The sequence below is a fragment of the Crinia signifera genome, chromosome 6 (genome assembly GCF_055691185.1).
Source record: "Crinia signifera chromosome 6, ASM5569118v1, whole genome shotgun sequence".
Lineage (NCBI taxonomy): Eukaryota > Metazoa > Chordata > Amphibia > Anura > Myobatrachidae > Crinia > Crinia signifera.
The window spans coordinates 107054683-107080012 of record NC_139222.1 but is presented as its reverse complement, the minus strand read 5'-3'; the positions used below and the strand labels follow the sequence as shown (position 1 = coordinate 107080012).

General features: G+C 44.8%; 1 protein-coding gene across 4 annotated transcripts in view; it reads right to left on the bottom strand.

Annotated features, from left to right (window-relative positions):
• YTHDF1 (YTH N6-methyladenosine RNA binding protein F1) overlaps window positions 1–10571 on the bottom strand; it is a 37617-nt gene extending 27046 nt beyond the window's left edge. For 2 of the 4 annotated variants that reach the window (XR_014444434.1, XM_083146775.1), the window contains exons 1-4: window positions 10233–10571; window positions 8519–8543; window positions 6509–6627; window positions 4203–5741 (exon numbers count right to left, since the gene is read on the bottom strand). Coding sequence is in view for 3 of the 4 variants with exons in the window: in XM_083146775.1 (XP_083002901.1) it covers window positions 4203–5741; window positions 6509–6627; window positions 8519–8543; window positions 10233–10262 (1713 nt within the window). In the remaining variant the exon portion in view is untranslated. Of the gene's footprint in view, window positions 1–3062; window positions 5742–6508; window positions 6628–8518; window positions 8544–10232 lie in introns of those variants that run through there. The other 2 variants (XM_083146776.1, XM_083146777.1) reach the window with 2 other exon arrangements.
• Between the last annotated feature and the right edge of the window lie 14759 nt (window positions 10572–25330).

Here is a 25330-nt window from a genome sequence, read left to right as displayed (position 1 = left end):
AAAGACGCGCGGGGACGCGCACGGATGCCGATACAGCCCCCACATATACACCGATGTGAGGGCATTTGCTAAGCGACTTTGCAAAACTAAGCAAAATCGCTTAGAAAATGCCTTAATATCGGCATGTGTGTAGGCCGTATTAGACTTTGCTACAGCTGTTTCTGTAAAACCACGATGTGTAAAGCTGGAAAAGGAAGAAGTAGATTTTGGGTGCAGTATACATTGTTAACAGAAGTTTATTAGTCCATGTGACTTGAGCTGCAACAAACATTCACAGATGGGAAAAAAAAAAAAAAGGGCATGTACCTAACAAGAGCATAAAGCAAATGGCTGGATTGGACATTGATTTATTCCGTGATTGTACTAAGAGAACATCTGAAAACAAGAGTCCGATTCTAACTTACAAGCTAGTCTGAATGCAGCCAGTTCTCACCCATCACAGCCAACATAAAGACACTATGAGCGCTTCTCAACAATGGCCGAATGGCTGCAACATAAGAGAAGAGTCTTGTGTATGTAGCCAGAGCTGCGTCCTAGTCTGAGTTGTGTGTAAGGAGTGTGCATGCCATATTTGGGGATAGATGTATTAAGCAACAGAGAAGTGATAAAGTGCCAGGTACTTTATCACCAGCCAATCAGCTCCTGACTGTTAAGTTACAGGCTGGTTTTAAAAATGGTACAGTTAGCAGCTGATTGGCCGGTGATAAAGTACCAGGCACTTATCACTGCTTCATAAATCTACCCCAGTGTCACATCTTTTGAACCAAGCACGGGTTAGGTGTAAATTACATTACTATTGATGGCTGTTCTTGTGGCCAATCATATAAATGCCCATATCTTCAAATACAAATAGTTGCAGAAAATGTTTGACCACTATAGACATCTAGAATAGCTATCGCAATGCATGAAATAGCATAAAGGGTCCTAAGTCTTCTCCTGAATACATTTTTCATAAGCCAGATAGACCTATATAGCCCATCTTGTTTTATTTATCTATTTTTTTACTATTTTAAACGCTGTTATGTTCTTTTAAAAGGAGATCTTTGTATACTTTTAAAAATGCCACTTTGCAGCAAATGATTCATAATTTCTATTCGTCCCTGCCCCAGTGGAGCTTACACTCTTAATTATTGATCACACACACACGGATTGTGAGAACAAACCTAGGAAACAATACAAATGCCACACAGAGGGGGACCCTGGAAGCAAAGGCCTCAGTGTCCTGAGGTAGCAATGCTGATCACTGGGCTACAAACCTAATACAATACCTTGGCATAGGTAAGGCAAACAGAATATATTATTTTAAATACAAGAAATACCTTTTAAACAGGAAAATGTTAAAATAGTTAAATATAGTGAAAAATTTACTATAATTTAAACATCCCTTTCTGGATATTTGCAGTTCTATGCAAATCCTGCTTCCTCTATTAAGGAAACAATATATGTTACTATGTATTTTGTTTATAAACAAAGCATATTAATTATATAATATAGTGGAACAGCACTACCTAATGGCAAGAGAGTGGTGTACCAGTCTGAAAGGGATACCACTTACATAACAGTGACAGCTAGCATTACACTGGTCCATACCAGATGCAATCCGGTTGAACAGTTTTAAGATTGTCATAATGCCAGGTTGAAGATATCACCGGTGGTACGGTGTGAGACGACATTATCAAACACTGTTCCATTGCTTTGAAAGGGTTCTATTGACTCATCTAAGCGGTTTACACTGCATCACTAGTCGGGCTGAGCACGTATTCCACCCTGCTCGCTACCCACATTGAAATGCTGCATCCAGTTTATTTCACCTGGGTTCTTTCACATCGCACAACATCCTTGGATACTGCGATTTCACATGACTCAACCCAGAACATTGCTGGCAGTGTCAGAGGAATACGAACTTCACTCTGTGGTTTATGAAACAGTAACAAGAGACTGTAGACATAACCCAGTTAGAACACAATGGCTGCTTTTAATATCTCACAGAATTGCATCTATATTGACATTTTCTCCCCCATGAATAAGCTTCCAATGACACTTTGTGCCATCTTCTTGAATGCATCTGGGGACTGACATGTCAATTGTGGGCAAGCAATTGGTACCATCCAACCATCCTTAGTGACTGGAGAATCACACCAACATAAATTAGGGCCAATTTAACTAGAATTTTAGGAAATATGTTCATTTTAATTAAAGTATAACTTGGTATATTTTAATAACAAGAAACTTTTTCCAAGATGCACCATATTGTATATAACATATATACCAAAGCTGATCTGAAAAGGAGTGCACGGAATTCAGTATTGAGCATTCTAGCTTTAAACAACCTTTAAATTGCAACTCTTGCTGTGAACCTCCCTTAGACTGTAGTAATTTTTATGTCATAAAGAAAACTGTTGGTTATAATAAGTGGTAGCTGCAAATACAAGACGTAGGTACCCATGTGGTGGAGCTTTGCAATTCTTTGGATAAACTCCAATGTGTAGGCACACTTAAAGCAAATACCACAAATCAGATCTACTTCTCACAGGCACTTTCCAACCTTAAGGATTTGCAAAAAAAAATAAAAAATAAAATATAAAAACTATGGTGAGAAGAGGGCAAAAGTTTGTTACCAGTATGCCATTACACCACGAAATAAAAAAAAAAAAACTAATTTCTTAACATTTTATATAATGTCCCTAACTGGTAAGACACACACCTGTCACAACTCTCCTCAGTATGATGCCTAACATTACCTGTAATAAATCCAGCCTCCCATGTACCAATATTGAGTACATATTGAGGCATTAGTCCAGCCATATGGAACGTATGCTGATTAAAGTGCTGTCAGAACAGGTTTATTGTACCCATGTAACCACCAATCCCATGGAGCTGGATGCATTCCATTTTGCTTAAGAACTAGCCCTAAAAATTGTAGGTACACTAAATGGCACAACCAGTTTAACAAAATCAATATAATTTCTTGAGGACAGTATAAAACTAGTGAAAGGTAAGCTAATATGGGAAATTCTGGATATAAAAAAAAAAAAAACTTTATTAAACACTTGAAACAAGTATTCTGTTGTCAGTGGTCACTTTATCATTTCATGTTAAACAGTAGACACCAAGGGAAAGAGAAGGAAAAGTAAACACAAATCCGTTTGAATGAATCAAAGAAAATATCCTTATTAGCAATTTTCAAGACGTGCTAGAACAAATTGATTAGATGACAGTGTCATTTATTTCAAAAAAGTACATGGTATCATATACAAGACAGAACCCCTTTAACATACAGCGTACACAAGTCACCCTTTCTGCCACAAGACTGAAGAGATGGGATCTCCATTTCACAATACTTATTTCCACGTACAATCCCCTTGTTAAAACACTAAATCAGATATGCAACCATCTGGTTTAGTATCACGAACAAGCCATATTTTGGGGATCTTCTAGAACAAAGTGTATGTCCTTGTATGCATACTATGGGCTAAATTAAGATTCAGATTAATCAATGCACTAGGAAACTGCTGACACCACTGAGGCATAATGTGTCTCATGCCTCAATGAGGTCAATATTTCCAAATGACTGGAAAAGCTGTAGCCTCATGAATACTGGTATAGCCTACACAATGTATTCATTGTGTGTAGGTGACAGGTGCTTTCTGAACAGTACATACATTACTTCTGAATAGGGATGCATTACACATTTCTGTTGTGCACAATAACGAAGTAATATACCTTCATTAAAAAGGGCACTGTTCTTAAAGCTTCTCCCATGTGTGTGTGAAATACTCCCCATTGAACGATCCAGTTTTGAATGTAGATAGAATTTCAAAATATGGCTTGTCAGGGTACCAGAGAACGTCTGCACCAAACAGTCTCTCTCATAATACCACCACGTAACTGTGGAAGGAATTCTTATCTTAAACTATTGGGCAGGTTTCATGCCATTCCCCACTAAACTGTAAGCTGTTTGGGATAAGCTCTGCCATGTGTACCACTACCCTTGCTAATGGTTTATGAATTTATTAGAGTACTATCTGATCTATGTGTATATATAGTTATATATAGAAGACATGACATTTTAGACTACAATAGATTACTCCCATGGTATTATATTTGCAGAGCGGCCATTTAATTTTTTTTTTCTTTCAATTTATGGCTACCAGAGTCACAGACAGCAAAAGGACCAAGAGTTAACAAGGCTGGTATATTACCTTGCGCACGACCTCTTCCTCCTCCTGGCGCTTCTCATAATGAGAAAAGTCATCAAAGATGGAGGTCGTGTGCTTGTAAGTGGCAATGATTTTAAGCACTAATTTTGCTTTTTCTAAGGGAACCTCCTGCGTGTCCCGCGAGTTTGTGACCGGTTTGTTGTCGTTGTTCTCCAGGCGGATATGCCTCAGCTGATTGTTGGGGACGTCCTTGACAAAGAGCCACTTGACATCAAACTTGCCCTTCCACTTGTCCTGTGACCAGACGCCAGCACTGGTGCCATAATCGACGGGTGACCGCATCTCAGCCACGCCACAAAAGTGTCCACTGCCATTAACGCTGAAGAGCAAGTAGACTGGGCCTTTGCCATTCATGGAGCGGAAGGCGCTGTCCAGACGCTTATTTCCATGCTCTGTGCTACACCAGATAGAGTACTTGATGGAACGGTGAATATCGTCCTCTGAGTAACTCTTGATGATAAACACTCTTCCATTTTTCAGATTCCAGTCAAAGTCCTTGGGGTTGTAGCTGTGAGAGGCTTTCAGCTTCTCCAACACTGGATGGGAGTCACTACCAGGGACAGCATGAGGCTGCGCCCCACCCAAGGGATTGCCTTCTGAGCCCCCACCTTGCCCATAAGCAGCGTTCCTGTTACGAGGAGCTACCCAGCGGTTCTGTGGTGCTTGCTGCTGTGGTGGTGGCGGCGGGTTTTGATAGGGAACTTGGGACATCGGCGGAGGCTGAGCTGGGATGGGCTGCAACAGCTGTTGGGGTTGTGGCTGAGGGATAGACTGAGGAGATGGAATCTGCTGAGGCATTGGGGGTTTTGTAACAGGGCCTTTATTGTCCCAGGTACCAATGTCCATGTTATGTTTAATGGGAGGTGGGGGCAGTGCACCTCCGATAATGGTCACGGGCTTAGTTTTTGTCTTGGGCTGTGGTTTGGCGGGTTTGCTGGCTATGGCTGCCCATGAGGTTGGTTTTGAGGGTGGCATGCTTATACTTGTGCCACCATTACCAGACAAAGCACTTTGCATCCCTACACTGTTGACCACAGAGCCCACCGTCTTTACTGCAGAGGCGGTAACATTGTTGCCTATCTTAAGCCCCACCATGCCCTGCTCAATGCTGTTCATTCCTGGTGCTTTATTTAGAGTCTCATTATGAAACCCAGTCTGTCCATCCACAATTGTTCCTCCCAAAGAGCTTGGAGGGTAGCTGTAGCTGCCCCCATAGGCAGAATTCTGAGTCTGCTGACCCTGAGAGCCACTGGTGCCCCAGGCAGAGAATGCTGGGTTTTCTGGGAAGAAATTGAAGCGATGTTGGTAGATGTTATTCCCCAGTCCACCTGGTTGGCCAAACACTGCATCATGCATGAAGTGGTGGTCTCCGTTGCTGAGCTGTCCATAAGGAGTAAGATATGGGATAGGAGGATCTCCACCAGTTGACCACGGCGCCTCGCTCAGGGAATATGGGAAACCAATAGATGGTGGATAATAGCTGGAGAGGTATGGGTCTGTCATGGATGGGTAACTGTTGCTCTGTTAGAAGACAAATATAGTTGTGTATTAGGAATAGTGTTCTCTAGTAAATGCAAATTGATAGGCTTCATAAGTATAGGTTTACAACTCAACGTGACCACCACAAAACACACATGACTGGACCACTTTGGAAACCAGCAGATCTTAAGGGGCGCTAAGAATACTTCTTTGTTCCGATTTAAATAAGATGCCCCCATAAAATTAAATATACAATCTCCCTATAATAGTTATCAGGATGCAGTGTATAAATCAACGTCACAGCTGCAATCTCCCCATCCACACGAAAAAGCAAACATCAGAATAAAATAAAAGCAGTAACATTGCAGCACCACTAATACCCCTTTATCATTGCCCAAAAAACGCAGGTCTGACCTTGGTTTTACCCAGGTCAACGTTTGGTGTGAAAAGGTCTCCTGAAACCACATCCAGCAACCCAGCATTCCGACATGGGTTAAAAGAATGGTTAATCCCTGGTCGGACACGGGTTACTGTGCAGTGTGAGGAGGCAGTGTCGGCTCCAAGCGCTGCCCCCTGATTATATCAGCGACCCGGCTTATTGCCGGATCGCTGTGGGGTACCTTTCTTTGCAAAATCCGGGTCACTCCCAGGATGGACAAGTGTTCAAATCCAGGGTGCGACCTGGCATTTGCGACAAACCTTTGAAAAATGTTATATACTAACTGCTTGTGTTAACCAAATTTCATAAATGATGCCAGTTACTGCTGTAGTAAGAAGCTACTGAATTCTAGCAAAGCAAACATACTGACCTGATTGGACTGCCCAGACAGATACTGCTCGAAGTCATTATCATGCACGCTGTCCTTCTGGTGCAAGGATCCATTTTGAACTGAAATAAGATCATTGTTTGAGCGCCCTAGTGGAAAAACTTTTGGGGAAAAATTGAGTTTGCAAACTAACATGGCAAGGATTGACCTCACAATTTAAATACAAGCTATAACAGGGGATATGGGATGTTGAATTGCCACTAAACTAATGATACATTTATCATATTTAACTGTGCTTCACCATTTCATATGCTTTTGTGAAAGAAAAAAAAAGGGGGGGGGGGGGGGATTTCCACACTAGAACAAAGTTGTAGTGTACCTATCAAGTATTTGTAATAAATATACTGAATATTGTGGGTTTATTAAAAGGGATTTGCTACAGCTTAAAGTTAAACTCCTCCCCGAAATATTTTGCCATCTAGGAGAGAGAAGTGCCAAACTTTAAAATAAAAATCCTTATTTTAATTGAATGAGAAATTAACAATGTTACATTTTTATTTTCTAAAGACTCATGAGGACTATTTGCTGGTAGGGGATTAAATATAATAGTATCCAGCAATGCACAGTGACAGTGCCATCTATCTACCCCCCCTGGCAATATTCCCACTGTACAAACTGCACCCTGCCTATTAAAAGTGAGGGGTGGATCTTTGTAACTGTGACAGTAATGCGGGGTACACACCAGGACGACCCGCTCACGATGACGCGGGGGGCACGACCCGCTCACGATGTGCACCGTGAGCGGGTCCGATCCGATGGCGACCCGCACCCGGCTGTATGGTCGTCATTGAGATCCTACCTGCAGCAGGTAGGATCTCAATAACGACCGACCGACCCGCGGGACCGCGCATCGGATCGGTATCGGTCCACACCAGGTCAGAAAAGGGCCCAATCAGCACACAATCTACATCCAATTGATCGGAATTGGATCTAGATTGTGCGGATCGGGCCCTAGTCGTCCTGGTGTGTACCCAGCATAACTTAAGTACTTTGTGACTGATTGTGCCCATCAGAATCCTGGAGCAGGATGGTGCCTGGTTGCGTGCAATAAAAGCCGGGTAGAGCACTTGTGAAAATGAACATGAGGACAACATTGGTTATCCATAAAACTTGATTAAGTGAAAGGTCGCTATGGCAGTGGATTTCCTATCCATAATTGTATACACAAAGCTACCTTAATAGAAACTGCATTATGAGCTTTAAATATGACTAATGGTGTGTACACCCAGAGAGATTCCCTTACTATTCGACTTAAGATTCAAGTGCTATGCAATCTTTGCTATCTCTGTGCTATTTACATACAATTCGTGCAATCTACATTCAATTTGCATTATATAGTCATTGCTGCCCTGTCTATCTGTGTTTCGATTTGTGCTGTCACGGAGCACGCATCGGGATTCTAAGGTAAAAAACCTGTGCGTTATGCATGCGATTTTGACTATATAGTCAAAATCTAATGTTAAATCTCGCCGTGTGTACACAGCATAACATGTCAAGTTGATGTAAAGTGGACATTACCCCTAAGTGGGCTACTACACATGAAATTGGTTTCAATATTGGCTGGAAGTCTGATGAGACATTGCCAAGTGGTTGCTTCTAGCACAACAGCATAGAAAACAGCTAATGTGGCCCTCACTGAACACCAAGAGCAAGGTAATCTGGCATATGCTTAATAACTGAAAGTCTTGGAGTACGTAATTAGATTACTTATGTCAAATATATTTAACAATACCACATTTTTATATATAGACATGAACATAACCTACATTTTCATTATGAAAACACTGGTCTTTTAGGATTAATGGCCTTTTCCTATTATAGATGAGTTTAGGATACTATAACATACCTACAAATACTAAGATAATTATGTTTTACCCACTGTCTTTGGAGCAACTAAAAAAAGTATGCTCAGAATTTATAAAAATGTATGAATGTTAATAGGTGAATTACTTATTGTAGCTGGTATGTTAATACAAATCTTAAAATATTTACCTTTACTGTCTTGGCCTTTTGGTCTCTGTTGTAATTTTCCCCAAAAATAAAGAGAGAAAAATAGATTAGATGTGGCTATTTATGTAGGTGTGAACACATAATGACAACACTGGAAAGTCACACAAGATATATTCACTGAGATAGGAAAAACTGTAGTGTAATGAGGACCAATTATATGGGATCAAGTTAGGGGAACAAAAGGCAGGATAGAATGAAAAACCTACAGCAAGAAATCATTTGTTTTGTGGTTGTAGAGACCAAAAAAAAAAAAGTTTTGGGATGGGGAAATTTTAGTGGAAGTTACCGCAGCCGACCAAGTTGGAACATTGTGTCAGATTCAGTACGTGTCCTATATTGCCTTGCACTGTATTTTGTTGTTTTTGCATTTATGTATTGCTAGCCTTGTGGCACAATATAAACAATGTTAGTGTGCAGGGTAAATACCAATGTGGGCTTTTTCATGCGATTGGGGGGGGATTATCACATCAAAGGCATCCGAATGGCAAGTGATTGACAGCAGGTCTAATGCGTGGCCCAGTGCACATTGCATCCTAGCCTGCAAGTGGTGCCAGCTGCAGAAGCAATCGGTTGGATTATTTCTGAGATGGGTTGGCTGGGGTCGCATGTAAAAAGACTGCATGTGATTCTGCCATCCAGAAAGGTTCTGCTCACCTCAATGGGGGATTGCAGGCAACGTCTTTCAGTGGAGAAGTCACCCTAGTGTATGCCCAGTTTAAAGGTGCCCACGCACATCACATTGCACAAAAACCATGTGCAGCCATTCCAAAAAGCACGCTGCTGTAGCACAATGCATGCGTTTTTGTACTAGATGCGAATGGGCACCTGAAAACATTGTTTTCTTTATGTACTCTGTAACTGGGCGTTGCTGCAGATCCGTTGTGGCAAACAAAGGATAATAAAGTAGCCATTACAAAAAAATTAAATATGCCTTTCCGCTGATTGGGTGTAGGGTGCAAGAGTGAACACTATAGATTGATATAGGATGCTATGCAGAATGCAGGCAGCTGTTAACTGGTGGGATTCAACAAGTCTGAAGCAGATGAAATATGACAAAGTAGTTCAAATAAATTAAATGGATGATTCACATATACATGATGTTGGGCCATATAGTGAAATCATCAAGAAACACAGGAAGCGGCTATTGATAAAGAGGGGGGGGGGGGGGGGGGAAGATGTGGGAGGTGGGTGCGAGATGCAGGATGATGCTGTAAGATATTGGGGAAGGGTCAGTGACAGATGAGTGATGGGTGGGAGGCCATGGCAGGAGCACAAGATGCTGGCAGAAGAAATGGGAGGGGCCAGGATGGGATGATATGTGAGGGAGCTGAAAATCGGGGTCACCAGGTGCAGACAATGGAGACACACAGATAACGGGATGGAGAAAGGGGAAGGAACGCTGTGAGAGAACACTGGATGAGAATGTCAGGGACTGTGAGATCCACCACTATAGATAGAATATACGTGTATATATGTGTATGGCTAGGGACACAAACGAGTCCCCAAATATTGCTGGGCGAGACGCAGCGGGCCCAGCGAGGATGTTTGACGAGGGCAGAGACATGTGGGAGGCGGGTGAGGACACTTGGGGGAGGGGGCCCGGGGCGGATGACGAGGAGAGAAGCGGAGACTGCGGCCTACAGCCTGGCATAAGGACCGGGCCTGCAGAGAGTGTCACGGGGTACATCCTCCTCACCTGCGGATCCACGCTTGTGGCAGACATCATTCATGAAGAGCGGAACCGGAGGGCCACACGTTACGGGGCGAGTAGCTTACTGCAGGCCGGGGCCCGGAGAACAGGTATGGGCCGTGGGCGATTACTCAGCGGGCGCCTAGCTCCGAGTGTGTCGAGCTCGCCGGGTCAGTCCGGGCCTAGGCGGGAGATTGGCGCTGGCTCGGGGACCGCTGCCCGCTGGCTGTGTGGCTTCAGGCCTGGCCCGGGAATCACAGGCTCCACACACACCAATGGCGGCGGGGACTGGGCAGAGTGCGGCTGACGTCAGCAGCAGCGCGATGCACGCCGGGAGCGGAGCGCACGGCGCACGCGCGTGACAAGCCAGTGGCAGGCGGCGCGTTAACAAACCGGACGTGACGTAATGTGTGAGGGCAGAAGTTGGGCATTTTGGAGTGGCCTATGCCAACATGTGACTGCCAGGACTTCTAACTGGGTTCTTGTGTGATTCATTTATAAAATAAATAACATAATATTTGTCAGTAGTCATTATTTTATTTTTTTTAACCTATGCTGCGAAGTGTGTTCCAGCATAGGTAGCAGGTTTCCATGTAAGCTAGAACTCTAGTGCACTTCACTTTTTGTGAAGCTGTAAGTGCTGGCATGCTTGGCATGACATTTTGTAATGTGTTCCTTTTCTTTTTAAACAGGTCTTACAGTATAGTATATATATCTCCATTTTATATAGAAAAAAAAGTTTTACATTTGCAGGAAATAAGCCATCTTGGGAGCACTACAGTAGCCACACACACACATATTTACTTAGTAATGGTAGTTATTCCAGGTTTGTGAAAGGAAAGATGGCACTTCCCTGTTTAACTTTACAAAGTAATGGGTTACAGATCAAGAGAATTTGAACTGTTCAGTTAACATGTATATAATAAAGCTAACGCGGCCTATACTGAGGGAGATGAGCGTTCTGGGTGATGCTAGAATGCTCAGATCGCTCAGCACTGCACAGCAATGTGCCGCTTAGTGATCTGTCAGGGCCAGTGTTCTCTGTGGCTCTGACACTGGTAATTATAGATTTATCCAGCCTGCTGGATATTATTTGCCGGGCGTTAGCAACGTGCATGCTCATGCATTGCTATCGCTATGCCTATACACACACAGCGATGTAGGGGTATTTTCTAAGTGATTTAGTGAGATCACATGGAATGTGTAGGCCCCGTTACACAGACAGCAGAAGGAAAATGGTATTGGGCACATTTATATTAGCCCAGTAAGGACAGATGTTGAGAGTCAGATACAAATTGCAAACCAAAGATAATGGTATTGGTCATTTGCTTAGTTACACAATATTATCACAGGTCCGACCTTATTCAGGTCCATTCACACGGGGAAGCGATGTTTTGTGTCTGCGCATGCGCATTTTCAGAACAGCAGTATTGAAAAATAAATAAAAATGGTGTAGGAGATTGCCTGCTTGGTACTGGGGCCCCCAACTCACCAGGCACCATAGCAGTTTCACCCTCTCTCGTTACACCACTGTAGGCAATCCCTCAAAACTTTCTTTTTTTCTAAAGTCAATTTTTTTTTAAATAGTGCTGTGCCGTTATCCTAACCCCATTGATTGGCTGTGGGAGCAGGTGTCAATGAAAGGGAGACCCACCGATGCTTGTGTGAAGAAGCCCTACCCCATCTCCCCTTTCCCAGTTACCTCACCCCCACCCATCTTGCCCCCCCCATCACCTCAACTCCTCTCATCTTGCCCTTTCACCTCACCCCATCAGCTTAGCCCCTCTCACCTCCTATCGCCCATACCACTGCACCCCCTTTCGCTCCCTCTCACCTTACCCTCTCTCCCCCAGTCACCTCCTGTCACCTCACCCCTTCCCTTACTTCTCCCCACCTCACCCCTCGATCCCCTCTTCACCCCTCTCTCTCAGTCCCCCTCTCACTCACGTCTCTCCCCCTCTCTTTTTATCCTCCACATCCTCTTTTTCACTCTCTCCCTGTCCCCTTTTCTTTCTACTATCTTTTTCTATTTCCTGTGTTCTATTTACCCCAGGGGCGGATTGGGAATTAAAAGCAGCCTGGGAAATATCTTGAAGCAGCCCCAAAGAAGGGTGGTTGTTGCGCGCCGTAGGCGCGCCCAATTTTTTTTCTGGAGGCGTGGCCTATCTGTATGGGGTGTGGCCTATTTCAACGAGGCCACGCCCAATTTTTGCCGCTATGGGGGGGGGGGGCGGCATGGCTAGTGGCTCTCTGAGCTGCTGGCAATGTACCCAGCCCCTCAGGCTGCAGAATAGGTGCATGCGTACAGGGTCTATTCTGCAGCCTGTGGGGCTGGGGAGATAGAGACAGGGGGGGTGACAGGGGGTCTCCCAACTGTCCCCCCCCCACGCGCCGTGGGACACTGAGTATGGGCCACCTCCCTTGAACACATACACCATAACAAGAGGGCCCTTTTTTCTATCGAAAAATCTGTACGCATTATGCCACACAGTATGAGCCAATATTCACATTATGACACATGGAATGATCCAAAATTCACAAAATGCCACACAGAATGCGTTAAAAAAAAAGAAGCTAAAATTCACATTATGCAACGGAATGAGAAGACACAGGGTGAGAGGGATAGGTAATGAAGGGTGAGAAGGGGGTGACGAGGGGTGAGAGTAGAGTGGCAGGGTGAAAGAGGATGCAGGGAGGGTCGGAGGCGGGACGGAGGGTGGCTGAGAACGAAGGGATGGAGGATTTACACAGGGTGGCACAGGACGCAGAGTGTGAGGGGGGCAAGGTGGCACAGGATGCAGGGTAGGAGGGGGAATGCAGAGTGGCAGAGGATGCAGGGAGGGGAGTCACAAAGTGGTGGAGGATGCAGGGAGGGGAGACAGTGATGCCCACTATACATATGCCACACACCATGATGCCCATTATACATATGCCACACAACGTGATGCCCTTTATACATATGCCCCACACCATGATGCCCATTATACATATGCCACACACCGTGATGCCCATTATACATATGCCCTACACCGTAATGCTCCATTATACATATGCCACACACTGTGATGCTCATTATACATATGCCATACACCGTGATGTCCATTATACATATGCCACACACCGTGATGGCCATTATACATATGCCACACACATGATGTCCATTATACATATGTCACACACCGTTATGCCCCATTATACATATGCCCCACACCGTAATGCTCCATTATACATATGCCACACACTGTGATGCTCATTATACAAATGCCACACACAGAGATGCCCATTATACATATGCCACACACCGTGATGCTCCATTATACATATGCTGCACACCCTGATGCCATTATACATATGCCCCACACCGTGATGCCCATTATACATATGCTGCACACCGTGATGCCCATTATATGTATGCCGCACACTGTGATGCTCCATTATACATATGCCCCACACCGTGATGCCCATTATACATATGCCACACACTGTAATGCCCATTATACATATGCCACACACCGTGATGCTCATTATACATATGCCGCACACCGTGATGCCCATTATACATATGCCACACACTGTGATGCTCATTATACATATGCCACACACCATGATGCCCATTATACATATGCCCCACACCGTGATGCCCATTATATGTATGCCGCACACCGTGATGCCCATTATACATATGCCACACACCGTGATGCTCATTATACATATGCCGCACACTGTGATGCTCATTATACATATGCCACACACCGTGATGCCCATTATACATATGCCCCACACCATGATGCCCATTATAGGTATGCCGCACACCGTGATGCCCATTATACATATGCCGCACACCGTGATGCCCATTATACATATGCCGCACACCATGATGCCCATTATACATATGCCACACACCGTGATGCTCATTATACATATGCCGCACACCGTGATGCCCATTATACATATGCCACACACCGTGATGCCCATTATACATATGCCCCACACCGTGATGCCCATTATATGTATGCTGCACACCGTGATGCCCATTATACATATGCCGCACACCATGATGCCCATTATACATATGCTGCACACCGTGATGCCCATTATACATATGCCGCACACCATGATGCCCATTATACATATGCCACACACCGTGATGCTCATTATACATATGCCGCACACCGTGATGCCCATTATACATATGCCGCACACCGTGATGCCCATTATATGTATGCTGCACACCGTGATGCCCATTATACGTATGCTGCACACCGTGATGCTCCATTATATGTATGCCGCACACCGTGATGCCCATTATACATATGCCACACACTATAATGCCCATTATGCATATGCCACACACCGTGATGCCAATTATACATATACTACACACCATAATGCTCCATTATAATATGCTGCACACCCTGATGCCATTATACATATGCCCCACACCGTGATGCCCATTATACGTATGCCGCACACCGTGATGCCCATTATATGTATGCCGCACACCGTGATGCCCATTATACATATGGCACACACGTGATGCCCATTATACATATGCCCCACACCATGATGCACCATTATACATATACCGCACACCGTGATGCCCATTATATGTATGCTGCACACCGTGATGCCCATTATACATATGCCGCACACCATGATGCCCATTATACATATGCTGCACACCGTGATGCCCATTATACATATGCCGCACACCATGATGCCCATTATACATATGCCACACACCGTGATGCTCATTATACATATGCCGCACACCGTGATGCCCATTATACATATGCCGCACACCGTGATGCCCATTATATGTATGCTGCACACCGTGATGCCCATTATACGTATGCTGCACACCGTGATGCTCCATTATATGTATGCCGCACACCGTGATGCCCATTATACATATGCCACACACTATAATGCCCATTATGCATATGCCACACACCGTGATGCCAATTATACATATACTACACACCATAATGCTCCATTATAATATGCTGCACACCCTGATGCCATTATACATATGCCCCACACCGTGATGCCCATTATACGTATGCCGCACACCGTGATGCCCATTATATGTATGCCGCACACCGTGATGCCCATTATACATATGGCACACACGTGATGCCCATTATACATATGCCCCACACCATGATGCACCATTATACATATACCGCACACCGTGATGCCCATTATACATATGCTGCACACTGTGATGCCCATTATACGTATGCCGAACACCGTGATGCCCATTATACATATGGCACACACCGTGATGCCCATTATACGTATGCCGAACACCGTGATGCCCATTATACATATGGCACACACCGTGATGCACCATTATACATATACCACACACCGTGATGCACCATTATACATATACCGCACACCGTGATGCCCATTATACATATGCTGCACACTGTGATGCCCATTACACGTATGCCACACACCATGATGCCATTAAACATATGCCGCACACTAACACTGGGGTGGAAAAGCAACCAAGCAGTTGTTGGACTCAGGACGAGTGTCAGGACCCCTCTTGCTATATATATATATATATATATATATATATATATATATATATATATATATACATATACAATGCAGATGAGAGATCATGATGAACATAGCAATTAGATGCTCCATTAAATAACAATAAAATAAGGTAGTGCAGCTGCAGCGATTCCAACACCTTTTATAATAAAAACATTCACACACTGAAAAATATATCATTCAGACATTCCCACACTGCTGGCACACTGACTGAACACTTGTATAAATTGTATGTTTACCGCTGGCTGCCTGCTCGGATGCTCCTGTCACCGCCGCCGCCGCCCCCCATCAGATCTCATCCAGCCCTGCGCGTTGCTGGGATGGATCACGAGGGGGCAGCGCCAGGCCAGCGCAGCCATCCTACGGACCGCGGGAGCAGCTGAGTGCGCCGGCGCATGCGCACCAGCCTTCCCGCGGCCATTTTGGCTTTGGGTGGATGCGATGCTGGCCGCGGCCATCTTTAATTTGGGCACAGTGCCGCGGCCCAGCAATCGATAGAGACGCTGACTGCTGCGGGCGGGCGCAGGTCGTTAGGGTGGGCGCCGGGCGGCCCCTTAAGCTACAATATGTGCCGGCCCACCGGGAAACGGCCCGGTTTCCCGGTGGGCCAATCCGCCCCTGATTTACCCCAACTTCTGTGTCACCAACTCTTTTTACCTGCTGTTTCTCCTCTATTTCTCTCTCAAATGCCCCATCTCTTTCTCTCTCCCCCTACATCTCACCTTTTTTTTATCTCTATCTCCGCCCCTATAGTCTCTATCTCCTCTATCCTTCTTCTCCCCACCTCTTTCCACATACTTCCGTTTTTAGTCCCTTTTCACCTGACAGTCTCTCCCTCTCTTCCCCACACTCTCTGTCTGGCTCTGTCTCTCTCTCACACACACACCCTGACACTCTTTCTCTCCCATTATTTCTTTATTTCCATAACACCCCCCCTATCTTCCCTTTCTCTCCCTGACACTCTCACTCTTTCTTGCACTTGTCTTTCTCTCTCCCTCCCTGAAATGCTCTCTTTCTCATGCTCGCACCCCTCCCTCTCTCTTGCTCCTCCCTCTTTTTCTCTCTGACACCCTCTCTCTCACTCCTCTCTTCCTCTCATTCCCTCTATTTTCATGAAGCCCTCTCACCCTGACCACTCCTCTCTCCCTCTTTCTCGCTCCTCTCTTTTTCTTGCTTCTCTCTCTTTTTGTCTCTCTCTTAAGCCAACACCCTCCTTGTCTCTCACTCCATTCACTCTTTCTTCTGCCTCTCTCTGGGGGATTCTAGTGGTGATGGTGATGATGGAAGGGGCTTTCCATCATCAGATTTTACTATGGGGCCCACAAAGTTCGTGGATGTTGTCCTATTGTTGTTGGTTGTGATGGGGCCCCTATAACAGTTCAAACCTCAGTGTTCTGAAAATGTAACTCTGTCACTGGCTGGATGTCCTGTTTATGGGTTAAGAGGAACTAGTGCCCATGAATTTATTTTACAGTATAAGGCAGTGACTCCTTTTTTCTTATTGGATCCCTTTAACTTGTGGTGACAGTTACGTTGTTAATATATGTTTTCTATACCTCCCAACCATCCAGATTTTCGCAAGAGTCCCGTTTTTGGGGGACTATCCCACTGTCCCACCCCGTGGGCATTATGTACACAGGCTCTATTCACTGGAAACAGAGGGGCTGGTGGCATGATTAGGTCTAGATCCTAGCTGGTTAAAGGACCTCTTATGTCACACTGATATGACACAGCACAAAAGGAGCAAGGTTCGAATATAGGAGCCCAAATGGACCTTTGCTTGCTTTGCTCACCATGCCTCGGGCACTGGTTAGTAAAGGCAATAGATTGCTCCTCCTCCTCCCCCTTCACTTTATGCATGAAAGGTCTGCTCTCCAACTTGGATCTACCAATTACCCTGTGCATGGCCAGCAGCTCTCATAGCACAGTGCATGCCCAGGGGTGTGACTCACGATTGTAACATTCTTGTGAAGCCATGCCCTCTTCAGCATGGAGTTGGAGTCCCGATTGACTTGTAATTATTGTTGGAATTTAAACCATACTAATTTTTCTAAAGTTGGTGAACGACCACAAATGTATTTATGGTCTTATTAACTGTCCTGTATTTGTTATACTTATGCACATAAAGATTGTTTTTTAATTACTTTATTAGAATGCTTTAAGTAAACTCTCACAAGCAGGGCCCACTCTCCTCATCTGCTTTTCTTATAATATACAGGTTGAGTATCCCTTATCCAAATATCCGTTATCCAAAATATTCCGAAAACCATACATACCTGAAAGTGAAAAAAAACTACTAAGGACGTTTGTAACTGGCACTACTGAGGACATGATATGTAACTGGTACTAAATATGTGCAAGTAAATGATTGGTTGGCATTCAACTTCAGTGGCTCGCTACACTCAGCACACTATTTTATTCTCCCACCATGCCCTAGTGGGTGGTAGGGCATGAAATATCGGACGTCGGCTCCAAAAAAAAACAAGAAAAATCCCATGTTGACCTTCCCCATGTCAGCCTAATGACCCTGTTGACCTAATGACCCTGTCGACCTAACCCCATGTCGACCTTCATGCATACCGACCTAGTAGTGTCATCCTAATGCTTGTCAACCTAGTTGTTGTAGACCTAGTGACCGTATCCCCCACAAAGGAATCTACTTGTGAGATTGTACTTCCGATCTACCCCATCCTTTATTGTCTATCAACCACCCAGATACTTGAACATTTTAAGCTGCAGCTTAGCAAAGGGTCCAATTCAGACGGGGGTCCTATGGGTCCAAATTTGGCCCTGTTTTTGATGGTGGGGGTTTGCACGATTATGTGCATGTGCAAACCCCCTGTGTGAACACATTCGCACAGTAAAGGAAGGGCCGGGGTGGGGATGGAGAGCTGCAGCAGGGGAACGCCCAGCTTTTTATGGGCTTCCCTTGGGAAAGCAGTCATGTCAATGCCTGCTTGGGGTGGGTGGCTGACGTCACATGACCCCGAATTCCCATAATCAATTGGGGTGCCTATAAGAATTTCGGCTTAGCCAATGATATTCAAATTACGCGGGAAGCTCTGGATGTAATAACGCTCGCTGCTGGATGGGTGACTGACTAATATATACATACCAAGAGCCGTTATTATAGTTGCATCACACACAGCAGTATAATAGTGGGTGAAGGTGAACCCAGTGTGATCTGGGATTAATATTCACAGCAATCTTATTTGGTTAATTCATACTATACACAATACAGGACATACATTAACATTGAAAATTTACATCTAACCGCCTCTTGAAATCAGCCCACCCTCTACTAATTAAATCAAAATATAGAGATAAAAACCTCTAATACACGGGTGTCAAACACAAGGCCCGCGGGCCAAATCCGGCCCGCCAGACCTCGTCATGTGGCCCGCGCGAGGAGATGTCCCAGCTCCTGCCTAGGCCACCTCCTCTCACCCACCCCACCGCGGCCGCCTTACCTGTTCCTCCACTGTCGGCGGCCATGTTCCTGTAGACACATATGTTTGCGGCTACAGAAACATGGCCGCCGGCCTCCACGGCTACGTGGAGGAGGGCCCGGCCGCCTGTTCCCTCTGTTGCCTGGCAGTGACAGACACTGGGTGGGGACATCATGACGATGACGCCGCCCGCCCATGCGTCTGTAGAGAAGTAGGAGCAGGCAGGGAAGCTGGACCGGGAGTCGGGGACAGTGTGGCCGCAGCAAGCAGTGAAGAAAAGCTGGAAGCCGCAGCAGCTGCAGGACAGACGGAGAAACAGTAAGTGAGGATGAGGATCACACTCACAATAAAAAAAATATATATATATATATCTGCTGTTTCCTGAGGTGTCCCCGTGTATAATAATAATAATGCCATGACACCACAGGCTGCTCCTCCTGTATAATCATTTATGTGTCATGGCATTACTTTTATTATATTATACAGGGGGAGCAGTCTGTGGTGTCATGGCATTATTATTATACAGGGGGAGCAGCCTGTGGTGTCATGGCATTCATTTTATATTATACAGGGGGAGCAGCCTGTGGTGTCATGGCATTATAATTATACAGGGGGACCTACAGATACAACCGGCCCTTTGAGGGTGACCAAACTGCTGATGCGGCCCCCCGATGAATTTGAGTATGACACCCCTGCTCTAATACATCTATTGGAACCGACACTCTTGTAACCCAGCACCTCCAACAGATTGTTACAAATCTCCTCTGTAATAAAATATGAAATAAAATGTTTCAAAATGTTGCAAACAATTCCCAGGCTATTTAGCCCTTATTAAAGGGAATACGTTTGAACACGGCAAATTATACATCACAGTTAAGAAAATTCACAACTAACAAAAAAACAGTTAATATGACTGTGTGAATTAAAAGTGTTTATTACAGTGTGCCACCTGCTCGCCACCTTCTTTTAAACACTTAATTGTCTTTGTCTTCATATCACTTGACGTTGAATATGTTCTTTATATTTTACAGCTAATTTTACAATTACTTAATAAAAGTTACATTTTAATGATTTAGTTGCACCATATCAGGGACATACTTTTTCTCTTTTCTCTTGACCCCGAATTCGGACTGCAGTGGCCATCGGAAAAGTAACTTACTTTCCAGACCAAAGGCTACAGAAATCATTCAGTGGACAGCAACCATTGTATCCTTTCTCTCCCCTTCAACTGCATGTGGGGGGCTGTGTTCGCATACACATTTGGCTGTCACAGCCTAGCTATCAGGTCTGAATCAGGCCCAAAATTTCTTTTTTAAGATGACTTCAGTACAAATAGTATGTCAGTCATTCTCAACCACCAGAGGGCGCCCATGAGCTACTGGTTCATTATACCTTTCTATACAATAATACTTCTATTTCGTAGGTTATGAATATACAGGGATAATACGGCTATATGTAAACAGTCAATTTCTTGGTAATCTTTAAAGAAATATTTATTCTAAACATATAGACATTAACACATAAATATAAACACAGTCAGTAAACATATAGAAATATATATAAAAATATATTTTAAATGTACAAATACTACAATTCTGCGAGGTGGATCAGAAAAAAAACAAAACATAAACATATGAATAAAAGTTAAAAATAAAAAACAATGCAAATGCATAATAAGCAGAAAAGGATTTTTTATTTTTTTTTTGAAAATTCAAGATTGATGCATCGATGGGGTTTATAATGTTAATGCAGTCTGCACAACCAAAGCCCCTGAGCTTTGGTTGTGCAGTTCTTACTTATGTAAGGTTAAACTGTTGCAGTCTTATGTTGATAATTTGCAATATATAGATACAATCTTTCCCTGGAGCTCTCACCTCCAGAGAAGGACCAAGGTGCTACACTATGTGGAAGAAAGTCATTTGGACACCCTGGTGTAACTCTGAAATAATAGAATCTTCCTGACAAAGTGAATATGGACTCTTCCTGCATGTATAAATATGGAAGCAAGCGTCGTAGCAGATCATTTGCTGATAAAATGATGGACAGGAAACACACTCGGTTATCATGGTCAAGCTGCGGCTCACAAGCCTCTGATCACAAAAAACAATACACGACAGAGACTTTGTTGGTGTAAGGAGCGGAAAAACTGGACGGTGGAGCAATGGAAACAAGTCCTATGGAGTGATGAATCACGCTTCACATTGTTTCGATCAGATGGGAGAGTGTGGGTATGGCGATTGCCTGGAGAACGCTTAGCAAAGCTCCTACTGTGCCCTGTGTTATACAACTTGTTAACTCTTCTATAAAAATGTCACTTCACTTTTATCTGTGTGTTCTTGTATATTCACTGCTATCACTCGGCTTTTAGGGAGTTAATCTTCCAAGCATGCAGGCTCTGGGCCCATAACCTGCTGGCATAGAATATAGCAGTGCTTGTGGTGTTGTTAGACGGCACACGTTTTTGGAAGCTTAACCAGGAATGTGGTTTATTTGTAGTAATGAGCAAAGAGTTAACAGTCAGTGAAGGGGTAAAGCTGGGTACACATATATACAATCGTCAGGCCGTTCTTCCGTTCTGGGTCGGCCGTCCTGATTGTATAGGTGTGTATGCTGTCCCGACTCCCTCTGTACGATCGATAAACGGCCAAAAGCGTTCTTGTCCTTCCATACTCGGTCGGTCGAAGGTTCAGTGCTGTTTAATTTTCATCCGACAGGACGGGCCAATATCGGAACAAAAGTGCATGTGTACGCACGTTTGATAGATATGCTGGCCGTTCTTGCGACTATACTGCCAAAGCTGCATGACCTCTCCTACAGCACAAGAAGCATTCACCTCTCCCCACTTGCAGAATAGCAGATAGATATAACAGGCAGGTGTACAACAGGTGTATGGTGCAGGAACTTATCGTTTTCCTATAGGAGGGTTTGGCAGTATGGAGGTCTCTCTTTATAGTAGAAGCATGCACAGCAGTGCAGAGTTTGAAGTGTAAGGTCTGTGAGGCTGAACAGCAATGCTAGCACTGCCTGCGCTTATGCCCAGGAACTCGCTCCATCAGTGAGTGGCAGCTCCCTCCCGGCAGGGATAAACAGCGGTGCTCAGGACATGCTGTGGGTAATAGCGCTGTCCTTTCAGACTGCCACAGCGTGGGACACACTGCTCTGAGGTAAGTGTGCGCTGGTACAGCTCTCTGAAGGTGCGCTGCTTCCTCTCACCCAGCGGCAGTTGCACAGCGTGGGACATACACAGCACTGGGTGCGCTGACTGTCTCTACACAATCAGTGTGAGCTTCTCCTGCTCAGCAGTTAAGGTGCACTTGCTGATGGACACAGTAGGCGTGCTGTCACTCCAAAGTGTTATATCATGCGGGGACACCCACTGCAGGGGACAGGGAGTGCAAAGGGACCATTGTGGCTAACACTAAGTATCCCCCGAATGGAATATGAAGGAACCTCAGCAGGATTCTCCAATCCCTGCTGCGATTTCACCTGCCCCACTTGCTGCCGCATCCCCCATAGGGATGCTGAGAAATGTATTAATATCAAGCAGCATCGCATCGGGTCCTGGCGCTACTGCCATTCTATGGGCTGTAGACTGCTCTCAGCAAGGTGTTGGGGAACCACTGGCGCTATATGGATGTGCTTTCTCAGGGCACAACAGGGGCAAATGCAGGATTTTCAGAAGTGGGTTTCCAGAGAGGGGCGGAGCAAAGCACGGAGATGGACACTTAGGTGACCCAGTATATGCCGGGTAAGTTAAAGTATTATATATAGACCAAATGTATATAAATAATAATAACAATTAAAATAATATATATATATATACACACACACACACACACGCATAGCAGTGCAGACCCCTGGGCATAGCAATGTATTGGTGCCCCTACCGATCCTCCAGCGGTAGGGGTGTGGGGTGCTATGAGCAGAGGCTTTGATGTCCCGTGGGTGGTAGGGGGTATTATATCAACCGCACAGATGGTGGGACAAGGGGGCATTGGGCTGAATGAAGGGGTCCTGATACATAACTTCCAGGGTGGTAGAGGATGATTAATACGCAGAGGAGGGGTGTATAGTGGAGTGGGCTTATTATTCATAATTTTCTGGTGGGAGGACAGCTTGCTTGACTGCAGATATCTCCAGTTCCCGGGAAGAAATGGTGTGCCCCCTAGGGTGCACCGACAGGCGCTATCAGGGGTGTCTCGCTAAGAGCTGCCACTTAGAAAGGGGTTGTCAGCCCCAAGGACCAAGCAAAAAAGAAAAGGAAGTGGCGCTGGTTTGATGAAAGGTATAAATGTTTTAATAACAATTAAGAATATTAGGTACAATTGCACAATATAAACAAGTAAAAAAATGAAATAATAAAATGAATGGGGCACAAGAGAATAAAAACAAATAAATTTGTTATGACTGGACCGGAAACTGAATTGATGAATTGGCTGATGTGGCCAGTTCCGTGGGGTATAGAAGTGTGATGATGCAAATAATCAAGAGGCCCACTGGGCTGATAGTTACCACACGGTGTCTCAGATGGTCTAGTCCCAGATATAATTGGAAGGGTGTCCTCAATTGCTTGCGATGTTGGGGCCACGGTGGGCAATGACCCAATATCAGTGGCGGCTTGGATGGTATATAGCCAAATACTTTCCACTTCGCTAGAGGTCCCAATTAGATGTTGTATAGGGGCAGGTTTCCTCAAGGTTGGTAGACTTGGATGATAGGTGATGTAAGTGGCCAACCTCGATTCCTGCGCTCAGTGTGACCAATGAGTCCAGCTGGGATGAAGACCAATGGTGGAAATAAACTGAAAGAGCGTGGGTGATGAGACAGGGGTAATCCAGATGGTCTCGGTGGGTGAAGATAATCAGTAGGTGTAGTTGATCCGGTCCAGGGTAACTCCTCCTAACGCGTTTCGCTGCTTGAGGGGTGCAGCTTTTTCAAAGGTGCTATATGGATGTGCTTTCTCAGGGCACAACAGGGGCAAATGCAGGATTTTCAGAAGTGGGTTTCCAGAGAGGGGCGGAGCAAAGCACGGAGATGGACACTTAGGTGACCCAGTATATGCCGGGTAAGTTAAAGTATTATATATAGACCAAATGTATATAAATAATAATAACAATTAAAATAATATATATATATATACACACACACACGCATAGCAGTGCAGACCCCTGGGCATAGCAATGTATTGGTGCCCCTACCGATCCTCCAGCGGTAGGGGTGTGGGGTGCTATGAGCAGAGGCTTTGATGTCCCGTGGGTGGTAGGGGGTATTATATCAACCGCACAGATGGTGGGACAAGGGGGCATTGGGCTGAATGAAGGGGTCCTGATACATAACTTCCAGGGTGGTAGAGGATGATTAATACGCAGAGGAGGGGTGTATAGTGGAGTGGGCTTATTATTCATAATTTTCTGGTGGGAGGACAGCTTGCTTGACTGCAGATATCTCCAGTTCCCGGAACTAGATTTCTTAGCTTTTAATTGAATTAAAAACTAGAGAATCTCACCTACCAAATGGTATTGGGGACTAGGGCATTAGAGTTCAGGAGGCAGTGTACATCAAAGGGGGAGAGTCCCAGCTTTTGTAATATACCCTCAGAAAAACTAAAAGTCAGACAGAACCTGAAATATCTGACTAGGAAAAGCAATTAACAGGCTTGGATGGGGACCACTGCTTTGAAGTCAGATATCTCCGGTTCCCATGGGCCGATTTTTAAAATTCTTATACCCATGGAAAGAGGGGACCCTTTGCTTTCAGCCTTAGACTCCTGGGGGGTTTCTGGATACTCAGAAACCCCCCCTGCGTGCGCTACTGCACAATAATACTGGTGCCCGGCCACCTACTCCAATGTAACTCGAGTGGGCGATCAGACACTGGTGACTATTACTCCCGCATGTGGACAGACACTTACTTCAAAGTTCTGTCTCGCATGCATGTAGCGGTTTCTTTCAAGCCAGGCTTCACTGCATACATGTACTTAAGAACGCTGACACTTACTTTCTATTTCAGTCACGTGTTCACGTAACAGGTTATTTTTCCACCACAGGATTCTTCCGTTCAAGAAAGCTGTTTTATTCACACACA